Consider the following 11,247-nt stretch of genomic DNA (forward strand, 5'->3'; position numbering starts at 1 on the left):
TTACAGAAAGTTTAATGAAAGCGAAACTGAAGCTAAGGCTGACTCCACTTGAACGACTCGTGTGTTGTCATGTCGTCGGCTCAGCTGGCTCGCCGCGCAGAGCAGCTGACGACACACCGGCGTCGATATGGGGTGTCTTTGTTGGATGCAATGTGAGTGATAGCTTGGAGAGCGGAGAGTGGATTCAAAGTCACTGCGCCCGAGATGTAAAGCACGTGGTCGCTTTGAAAACTTCCGATCCGAGCCTCCTTAGCACGCCAACCCGACCCGCGCCGACCATGCAAGCACGCCTGCAAGTACGGACCGCCGACGTCGTGACCGCACCAGCATGAATAGTTTGGGCCTCAGCATCCTGTTTAACATGGGTTGTACGTGCACGAAAGAAGCTGTATGCATCAATGGCAAGAGATACGTGGTCAAGAGCAGGTTGGGAGAAGGGTTCGTATTGTGTTTATTCGCACCTGCCGGTTTCGTGAGGTTAGTTTCTGACGGTCAATTTCTCGTCGTGGCCTTCGCAGGGGATTCAGCGTGGTCGACCTGGTTTACGACGCGACCAGCCAGCGGCAGTACGCGCTCAAGCGCATCCCATGCCACACGCGGGAGTCCGAGCGGGACGCGATGCGCGAAGCCGAGCTGTACAAGTCCTTCGATCACCCCAACCTGGTCCGATGCGTGGACGCCGCCCTGGTTCCGTGCCACGACCTGTCCAAACCATTCTCCAGCGAAGTCCTCATCCTGCTGCCTTACTTCCGAGTGAGCCGGCATTGTCGCTTATAGGAAACGCAGCGATCGAGACACTGTCGAGTTTTTTTTTAAACCCGTGTTTGCATGTGGGAGAGCTACACGATCTTCTACTCGCTAAATTTTTTGGGTTGCCTGACGATTTATTTTGCGCGAATCTCGCCTACGTCGATGAGAAGATATACAACCGCACCTCTAGCGATCACGAAAACGACGCGATATCACAGCTGTTGTGTAATCCACGCAGGTGCGCATTTTCTGACCTTGCGCGCTCTTTGCAGAGGGGGACGCTCCAGGACGAGCTGACGATGCGTGCGCGGTCGAGGGAGCACATGCCTGAGGGACGGCTGCTGGAGATCTTCACAGGCATGTGCCACGGTGTTCAGGCGATCCACGGTGCCACGCCCGTCGCCTTGGCGCACAGGTGCGGGGCTCGCTCTTAACCCGCGTTTTATAAGCCGCGCCGTGAGCACTGGCGAAACCATCCGAACAGAATTCGGATCAAGTTTCAGTGCCATATGTCGGCGTACGTTGTGTTACGCCACTCGGACGCAGTCAACCATTCTCGTAACTGCAGGCAGACGAATACAAAAGTAGTCAAGTCTGGAAGGCAAGGCTTTCGTCAGTTTGCTCAGAACAGCTACAATTGCAAGCATGAGTTTTTTGTTCATACAATTCTGAAAATCATTGCTGGCTCTATGCAGACTATTTGGATGAGAGTATTTCTATGAGGAAATCACATAATAACCTTCAGGAAAAGATAGTGCAAAAACCAGCTGTAAAGTTTCAGGTTACAAAGCATTTCTGATAGTTCTTATTGACCGTGTGTGTTTTACACAAAATAAAAAAAAAAGTTTGATTTGTATAGACTGGTATGCACAGAACTTGTACAGCATACTAGATGGTCTTTTGATGGTATTTCACAGACAGAATGCAGCACACAATTCACATGTCATTGATCTGTGACAGTTTGTTAGGCTTCTCTTCATTAACATGTCAAGCAAGCAGCATTACACCTATAAACATCATATTATGGCCCATATAGAACCACAGTGACACAAAAAGTGTTTCTCAATCAAGCTGCTGCCTTTACTGTGTTTTTTTCCAGTTCAAATGAATTAAAAGAGAAAGCCATATGAAGTATATAGCACAATTTGGCCTGTTCAGGTGTGTTACCTGAAGAGGTGGATGCTACTTGTGTGACATATTGGGATGTCTAGGTAGCTAATTTAAAATATTCATTAATTAACATATTTATTTGCTTTAGGACAGATGTTCAAATTGCAAAATTGAAGCCAAGCAGTAGTGAAGTCATGTCAGAAATCCCATTACTAACGTCACTTTCAAGGTATCAGTCTCCAAAATTTACTGTAAAATACATTGGCATTGCAGTTAATATTATTCTGAGCTTAAAGCATGCTTTTGGGAAATGTTCGCTAGAGTGCCAATGCATTTCGCAGCACACTTTAGGGACGGATATCTCTATAGTGGTGCTAGTGTCATGATTTGTGCTAAGCAAATGTGGCTTTACTATTCCTTGGCTTCAATTTCACGATGGGAACAGGTGTCCTAAAATGAATCATTAAAAAGTGCATTGGTGGTTCTTTTTAAATACTAGCTGCCTAGAAATTCGAATTTCTGGAGCAGGTAATTTCCACCTCTCCCAAAAGTGCACTTACCAGGAAAGGCAGAACAACGCTATCTGTCAGACGATTTTTAGAAAAACTTTGAACTAAATGAAATAAACAGATGGTATGGTCCACTCTGTAGAGCTCTAGATACTATGGTGACGAATATTATCATTACAGTGGTCTGTAGTAGTCAAATGTACAACTGATTTAGGTGTTATGTTGCCCTCTTGATTGACCCTTTTCATGGAGCAGTTTGCTCTAGAGGAACGAGATGGCACTTTTGATGGCACGCCACACGTTGCCTCAGCGAAAGTGCACGACTACAAAACCATTGCCTTGCGTCTGCCCTGCTACTGTGCGGTCAGCTGTCGGAAATGCAATTGGGTGTTCGCTACCGCACTGTGCTCCATTCATGCTGCAAAATGTGGAACGCTAGAGCAAAGGCGTGTGCAGTAAGTTGGCTGCAAAAATAGTGGCTGTCATATTAAGGAATGGAATTAATCTGAATGGCCAAGTTCACGGACCACTGCTACAACTGTCCGTGTTACTGGTAGTTCGAGATGTACGGATTTCCTCGAGGATAAAGTAATTTGCTCATCCGCGAACGTTGTATTGCTAACCTTCAAAGAAAGGGTTTCAACCCTTGAACATCGGCAAGAGTGAGTACCGCTCAATTCACAGTGACAAGTTTCTTGAAGTTCTCTACATTCATCCACCCTAACTGACACGCAAATGTACGCCCACTCTAACGTATCAAGAATAAGTGAATGGGCGCACCCTTGAATCAATGCGCTGAAGCATGGGTGACGGCGACTACACAGACAGCACACAGATGTTCAAACCTGAACATTTCGTGACGATCCACAAAGTAAGTGAGTGACTAATGATAATGTGCCTTTGCTACCAGCTCTTACAAAGTACAGAACATCTATGTTCCAGGCGCTTATGCCCAGCAACAACAAATCGATTGCTATTGAGCACACCGCCCGCGATTGAAGCAGAAAATAAACAATCAGATAGCAACCGCACCGAGGAACATTACCGAGTGAGAAACATCACAAGCCGCTGCTTTAAAGTGTTTTCCAAATAAAGTACGAAGAGCAAAACACACTGATCCTGATTTAATTCATAAGCGAAAAGTTTGGACAGCTTGGAATACATTTCTAGCCCTGCATTTAGTACAAGCACTATGTACGCTGCGCGTGCCATTTGGACAAGGCGCAATGAGCTCCAAATACGCTTACATGTCCTCTGAGACTGTGGCCAAAGCTTCGTGTTGTCCACCCAGTCACATCTACAAATCTGCCGAAACAGAGGTTTGCTGCACTGGTGCATCATACACATCCATTGTAAACACAGAGGCAGCTGATCGTGATCAAACATGGTGGTGCCCACGGGATCTCCGTGAAAAGGGGTCAATAATGGGGCAGAATGGAAAAAGCTCATGTACTTCTGTATACATGGTGAAAAATAACCTGGAACATACCACCCGCCTCCTTCTTCAATGTGCCATTTTCCATAGTCCATGTGCTGTTTTGGGCTGTTAAACCCCATCAATCAAGAGACATAAAGTGCTGGAGATGGGTAAAAATAACTTAAACAAAGAGATGCTGTGTGCAACCTATAAGATGTCTGTTCTGTCGGGCGCACTCTGGCCTGTGCATTAGCTGCATGATTGTTTTAGTCTTTTAGAGTAAAGCATCACTTGAAGTCTATGCCTGTCCTTGCCTGGTTCTTTCTCATCCCATATCTTTTCTTTCCACTGTTTTGCATTATGTACTCTGTAAATGATGAACCCCTCAGCGAAACCCAGTTGACAGCAGCAAATGCCCATAGATGGAGCCAGATTGAATGCAACCATCGAACACATCATGCTTGAGTGTGCCCAAGTGAGTCCTCCCGCCACTACTGCAGACAGGACTCTAGCCGTTACATTGGGCTTTGTGGATACAGGTGGGGTGGTTGACTCTCAAGCAGTGATGGAAACTAAACAACACCTGGAGCACTGGAGAAGAGAAACCCTTTACGGGGTGTTTGGATTGCGCTTGACACTATTGCGGTCCATCCCTATTAATTTTCATGCTATGTATTTATTTAGTATCTATTTTATTTTTATTTTTTTTATGGCCTGTGCCATTTGTGACCTTACTCATTATTACTCAGTACTAAATACGTTGAACAGGGGAAGAAGCACTGCAGCCTGAGCTGTTTTTGTTGTATCTAGAGACCTGAAGCCTGCAAATGTGCTGCTCAGCGACGACGATGTGCCCGTTTGGATGGACTTTGGCAGCATGGGAAGAGCTCGGCTTGATATTGGCCGTACCAGCGAGGCCATGGCACTGCAGGTGAGCGATGATGCTGCTTAATTGTGTATACCTGGCAACTCTCCCAAATTTTCTGTAAAGTTTACAAATTTGGGCTTGCTTTAGACTTTACGCATGTTGCATCAAGTTTTATTAAAAATAACTTTTATTTGGGAAATAGTTTATCTCATTGATCATCAAACCTTCTGTTGAGTGAATAAATACCATTATTAAAAATTAAATGAATAAAAAGGGAGAATAAATAATCTGTTAAAATCTTCTGTTAGTGAAAGGGCACAGGAGGGATACTTGTTCTGAGCAAGTTTATATAGACAAGTTCTGGAAGCAAGCAAAATCAGCAATCGCAGTATCACTGATTAAGTCATCGTGATCTAAAGACACTGTGTTGCTTGTCAGTCCTTGTTCCAAGTTTGCTGCTATTTGTGTTCTGCATGTAAAGGTAAATGATCTTTCTTTTTACATGCTGCAAATGCATCAAAGGAGCATTTTGTTCTGCGGCTTTGGGGAATGCTGTTGTACAGACTGTCTGAAACAGGTGCACTTGGTGGGCACAGTATGTGTGCATGAAATGCTGCGATAACATTTTTGTAGAGCACTTGCCTCCCAACCCTTGCGTTCAAGGGCCCTGTTGAGGCAGTAGTACTACTGTCGCCTACATGTTTTACATCATCCCTTCATAATGAAACTTTTTTTGGTCATAGCACACATCTCTCTTCATTATTTTAATACTTAATTTATATATGTATTTTAATACTTATTGTCTACGTATTTTATGCAATTTGCAGCAACTGATTTTCAGGCCTTTTTACAGCCATACTACAACTAGCATTTGCAATTAATTTCTCAATTTCAAGCACAATTCATTGACAACTCATCACCGTGTGGATGGCGCTCCTTGGCCATATCGGACCCTTTCGGCAAAAAACACTAGACATCATCACGTGTGCGTGAACTTCATGGCCAGTTGCAATTGTCAGAACCTGTTGTTGGGCCACTTGGCCAAACATTTTTAAACAGGAAACTTCCCTCAGAAAGAAAAAGATCAAACATGTGCAATAGTGCCTGTGTTTGTCTTCTCTCTTGCATGCTTTTTTTTTTTTTTTTTTTGTCTTGCTCACAGCAATTAGGTGGCACGAATTAAATCAGAATATAGCACCTTAATCTTTCTCTCTACATGCAACTTGCCGTGCATATTGTTAATTTCCTCATAATGATATAATAATATAGTGATATAATGATTTCCTCATTGACCCCATTCTTGGGATTGTGGGTGTACAAAATGGTACTGTCGCACTCAATATGAGTTGCAACACGAGAATCTGTTTCTTTGTGTGTGTGGGGGGGGGGGGGATGCTGCCATACAGAGCCCGTATGGCAGTTCCCATATGACAGTTGGGACACCCTGTATATGCCTTATTATATATGCATGACAAATGTGGTGTCAAGTTGCAGTCACTTTTGTCTCGTGTTACATTCCCAGGACTTAGCTACGGAGAAATGCAGCATGTCGTACAGGGCTCCTGAACTGTTCAACGTGGAAAGCCGTACATCAATAGATGAGCGAGTCGACATATGGGTACGTGCTGCCTTTGGCTATGTTAAGCAGGCATCCCTTTTGCTTCTTTTGTCTCTGCCATGAAGTTTGTTCATGTGTGCATTTCGCTCCCTGTATGGTATAAGGCCGCTGTGCGTTTGGCCAGTTTGGAAGGTGAGCTTCTGTTACAGCCACAAACAGTCATATGTTCCTAAACTTTGGTGCAGTCAGTCAGGTCCATGACAAGTTCAGGTGAGAGGGGCAAGCAGATGCCATGTGCCATGTTTGTTTTGTTTCAGCACAAAATTAAACCAGTAGCCTACTGCAGTGGCTATAGCATTTTGCTCGGCATGAGGTAAGAGGTTAAAATTCCCTGTGCTGAAGGCTGCATTTCGATGGGGGTAGAAAACAAGAATGCTCATGTAGGTAGATTTAGGTGCAACCCAAGGGAATCGAAACTTATTCCGAGAGCCGTCACTATGTTGTCCCTCATGACATGTGCGTTGTTTCAGTGCATTTAAACCTCATAATTTGATTTAAAGAGTAAACTAGTACAAGAGGGGAAGTGCAATGTCGCTGCAGTGCCGTAAAGAAGTCGAGTTCACCTGTTGTCATAGAGTTGCCATGCAGTCAGTGGCCGGAAGGTCAAGAGGTCTGGCAAAGTTCCATCTTGGACTTAGTTTGGTTTGGACAAAAATGGATACTTCTCCAAATAGGCCCCATATCCCTCCATTAGCCAATCGAAACAGAGTCTGCCTTACAAAATGAATGGCTTCCACTTTGCTTTGCCAACAACTCGCTCTTGTGTATCCTTTAAACTCAGTCATGAGAGCAACAAATTTACATATCTTCTCGGTACATCATTTATGCTTTATGTTGAGCACCGCTGAACTTCGAAGTGTAAGCATCACCTGAATGTTGAGGGCCTTATGTTCATTATTGGAGCATATATGCATGCACACTATTTTTGGGTAACATGGTACCAAATTGTGTGGTTTCTGTTGCAGTCCCTGGGCTGCTGCCTGTATGCCATGTGCTTCTTCCGGTCCCCATTTGAGGCGGCCCACGAGCGGGGCGATAGTGTGGCCTTGGCTGTACTTAGCGGCCACGTGGACATTCCTTCAGACAGCCCGTGAGTCGAGGCCCTGCTCAGATGCATGCCCAGTTAGTTTTGCTGGGAATCATGCTGTTATGGTGCTAGTGCTGCCTAGATGTATAATATTATATGTGTTAGCACTTAGTGCTCAAATGTGCTAGCGTTTAGCCTTGGCTTCTTCCGCAGAGTGTCAATGAAAACTGTTGCTATTGAAAAATAGTCCTTCTTATTCATGTCTTCGCATGCTTTTCTGTTTGCGTGGGAGAGCCTTAGCACACTGTTTAAAACTTCAGCACCCTAGTCCAAGAAGAGATCAAGGATGCAGCTCCTGGTGTAAATAAAGGAGGAAAAAAAATAAGACAAACCTGGTGGAAATGTTCCCATGCACCTAATAAAGGTTTTCATATTCATTTCAATTATTTATTCAATTGAATATGGGTTCCACACTGACACATTCAGGTATTCATTCTTTCCGCAGACAATCAGAGATTTGAATTCATTGCCCAAAGATACTAAATTTTGCTCATTTGACAATTTTCTTCCTATGCTTGAAAAATGTGTCTGTCAGTATGTGTCGTGATTTTAAACATTGTCTACAGACATCACATTTTGTTTTGAATTGGTTTCAATGTACTTTTTGTTGTTGTAGCTTCTGCTTCTGCAGTGTTGTTCTTTATTACTCTTCTTCGTTAAGGGCTGCCCCAGGAAGGCCACACCCTCTTGCTGTACTGCTTAGCTATGTTTTGTTGTTAGCTGCAGTATAAATACTGCTGCAGTATAAAATAGTTTGTCATTCATATTTTGATGCAATGTACTTTCCCATGTCCTGCAGTATGTATGAAGTAAATTAATTAATTAATGTTGGAAATGGTGCATGTATAATTATGAAGGTTTACATAACACATAACAGAAGTTGTATTCAGCAAGAGCACTTCTCCTTCTCTTGGGTTCTCGAGGTGTGTGGAGGCTATGTAGTGAGAGCCAAGACTGAAATGATGCAAAGGTCAAATTTATGCTGAATACTGTTTGCAATGGCAATCTGAAAATTTGGACTTCTGAAGATGCCATCTTGCAGCTGTTTTGCCCTGACAGTTTGGTGGAATATATTGCAATGGGACAAGCCAAGCAATTCAGGAATGACTGTCTTTATCAAAGACATGGGATAGAAGACGGTGATAATTCTTTGGGGCCAAAGTTGTAGTATTTGTAGATATAAAAAATTGAGCGATAATCACCAATGAGTTTTTTTTAGCTGCTCATTTCGCTAATGCACTTAATAACCTTACTGCACATGTAGCAAGTGTGAACTTAAAGGCCAACTGCAATGAAATATAGTAAAAAAAAAAAAGAACAGGAAGAAAAAAGTTTAGATTCAGATTGTGCACATACAGAACAGCCTCCATGCAAAGCTATACGTTTGAAAAGCAAGTGGACGTATCATGAAAGGCTCGCAAGAACAGGCGTTTTTGATACCGAGAATGAAGAAAAAAAAAAAAAACGCCATTGGGCTGCTCACTCATAGCTGCTAACTGCAGGTGCAGGCATCGTCTGATTAGGCACTATTTATAGACTACTAATAAGAAAATTAGACTATTGCCAGCCCTGCAGCTTTGCCAAGATTACTTCAGTCTTATATATAGTACTACTAATTTATTACCAATTTAGCCACAGTGATTTTTCCGTTGCACTTGGCCATTAAAGTTCATCAATAGTCAATGCTTGTGTACTTAATCTTGAGGCCACTTTTTATATACCCTTACTGAAAGTTGCAGCAAAATGCGGTAGTATTTCACGTGCCATTTTCTCACCAGGACTTGTCTTTCTAAAGCACCGTGCATCAAGACTACATAGAACGTCTGTTTGTTTGGTTGCAAGGACAGCTATATCAGAATTGGCGATAATCTCAAAATCCTTATAACCTAGCTTTATAAGGCCTTCTGGCCTTAAAATTTTTGCCAGAAAAAGCCATTATTTTGTCCAGAATCCCTTATTTTTTTGTAGTTGGTGACCAGTCAACAATGAAAAACCCTGTACAACTGATTTGCAACACCTCAAACCTGGTGCAGTGTAAGCAGGGTGCAACCAAACAAGCAACTGCAAATGACTGAACAATGAGAGAAAGCAATGTGCTGCTGATTTTATGCTGAACCGTTTGGAACTCAAGCAGCAATGCATCAAAACAGATGGAAACAGTGAAGACAAGACAGACAACAAGCAATAGGATGTGAAGGACATAATGCACACGACGCCATCTTTGGCACTGTTTTCTTGCTGTTCCAGTCATGGACCAGCCAGCTCAAATATAAGTGGACTCCTTGAAACAATAAAGAGTTCACGTGTGTCTTTGCTGTGTGTTTCAGATACTCCGGAGGGCTTCACGGACTTATCCGCACAATGTTGGAAGTGGACTGCTTGCAGAGGCCCTTCATCGAGAGCGTCTTAGAGCAGGTCACAGCTCTCTCTACCACGGCAAACCACAAGGTGTGACCTACCGAATGCACGCCAACAAAGGGATACTTCACACGTGGGCGTGTACCCACCGTTCTTTCTGCCTGAACCAGAATGTTGGTGAGGCGTGACTACCGGCTCCAAGATGCCGACCCAGCGGACAGGCAGAGCTACATTTTATGCAAGTCGGTGTGATTGTGCAATGCCTGGAATAAAAAGGCGATAAGTGGGAGAGCAAATGGAGCCCCACATGAGTGCCAGAGTGAACACACTTGGGATGCTCGGGGTGTTTTTAGCAGCAACGACTGTACCCTTGTGCCCGATGTGAATGCACTTCCCGCTATTGTTGTGGTGTTTTTATTTTTTTAGTATTGGTGTTACAGCGTGTTGAGTTTTTTTTATTTTGCAAAGTGTTGCTGCCTGCTTGCATGCACACTGCAATGCTGTGTCTCCCGTTGCGTGTCTTGTTCTCTTAGGCGAGACTGGAATAAAGGGAGCCTTGTTGTTTTGCACATTCTTGTGTCCATCATGTCTCGTCAAGCTTGCCAAGAGATGACAAAATCTAATGTAACAATGCTATTCTAATACTGTTCTTTCTCACACTTCATTGATGGTCGATGCGGCGCACTGTCTACGTTATCATACATTATCATTCAAGCAGGCCTTGAATAGTCGATAATAGGAAAAGAGTGGAATCGAGCAAAAGCAATACTGGCCATACCAGAACAGTGGCTCGGTAAAGGTGAAATTTGCGGTGCAAAGGCCGGATGAGAACGAACTTGCCAGAGAAAAACTGTTTCTTTGACTGGAATGCAAGTGCATTGAGGAACAAAGTGTGCTTCCCGTTGAGGCGACAGGATCTATTATGCAAGACAAATACTATTCTCCAGAGGCTTGTGAAAGGCCTAAAAATACACTATACAAAGAAAAAGTCAAGCTTAATTGGTAGATTGTACTTGCACCCAAAACACGGTACAACATTGCGCCAATGTCTTTTCATCTCTTAAACAAGTGATCTCTCTTGCCCTTTTTAAGATAGAATTGTCTCAACTGATGTGCATTAACCTCCCAAGACCTGAAATCTGCTCAGGAACACAATCACTTTTCAAGTCGGTTCTTATCGCCGACTGGTATATTACGAACAGGAAAAACCCATCGTTTGTTTAAATACTACGGTTATATGTGTGTGCCAAAAGCTGCATTACCATCTATGTGGAATAAGTAATGGTGTTCTCAAGTTTATTATATTAAAAAACACTTATTTCCCTCAACACACTGATAAAAATGCAGCATTGTGTGTTGTGTTGCCATGCTTATGATGCATCTTGGATTTTCGTGTGGTCTGGCAATATTCAAAATGCATTTCACAGTTGCTTTTCGCAATCTGCGACAAGACAACGGTCTAGATCAAGTTAGTGTCGATTTCTTCGAAAGCTCATGATAAGAATGTAATTAAACTAGGGTTGTACGAAT

The 11,247-nt window shown here is 43.3% G+C and overlaps 1 protein-coding gene across 1 annotated transcript; it reads left to right on the forward strand.

Moving 5' to 3' along the window:
- Nucleotides 1–56: 56 nt before the first annotated feature.
- On the forward strand, nucleotides 57–10,286 carry LOC119442029 (serine/threonine-protein kinase 16-like). The gene is made up of 7 exons (XM_037706744.2): nucleotides 57–438; nucleotides 519–753; nucleotides 1,023–1,165; nucleotides 4,597–4,717; nucleotides 6,177–6,272; nucleotides 7,238–7,362; nucleotides 9,687–10,286. Exons 1-7 carry the CDS (start codon nucleotides 329–331, stop codon nucleotides 9,811–9,813), a joined length of 957 nt encoding a protein of 318 aa, XP_037562672.1. The 5' UTR covers nucleotides 57–328; the 3' UTR covers nucleotides 9,814–10,286.
- Nucleotides 10,287–11,247: the final 961 nt, after the last annotated feature.

The sequence above is a fragment of the Dermacentor silvarum genome, chromosome 2 (genome assembly GCF_013339745.2).
Source record: "Dermacentor silvarum isolate Dsil-2018 chromosome 2, BIME_Dsil_1.4, whole genome shotgun sequence".
NCBI classification, from domain to species: Eukaryota; Metazoa; Arthropoda; class Arachnida; order Ixodida; family Ixodidae; genus Dermacentor; species Dermacentor silvarum.

Excerpts from the sequence above, each read along its gene's own strand:
- LOC119442029 (XM_037706744.2), top strand. The coding sequence starts at position 329 with ATGAATAGTTTGGGCCTCAGCATCCTGTTTAACATGGGTTGTACGTGC. Across the intron at positions 1,166-4,596 it reads CCCGTCGCCTTGGCGCACAG|AGACCTGAAGCCTGCAAATG; the intron begins GTGCGGGGCTCG and ends TGTTGTATCTAG. Across the intron at positions 7,363-9,686 it reads GACATTCCTTCAGACAGCCC|ATACTCCGGAGGGCTTCACG; the intron begins GTGAGTCGAGGC and ends TGTGTGTTTCAG.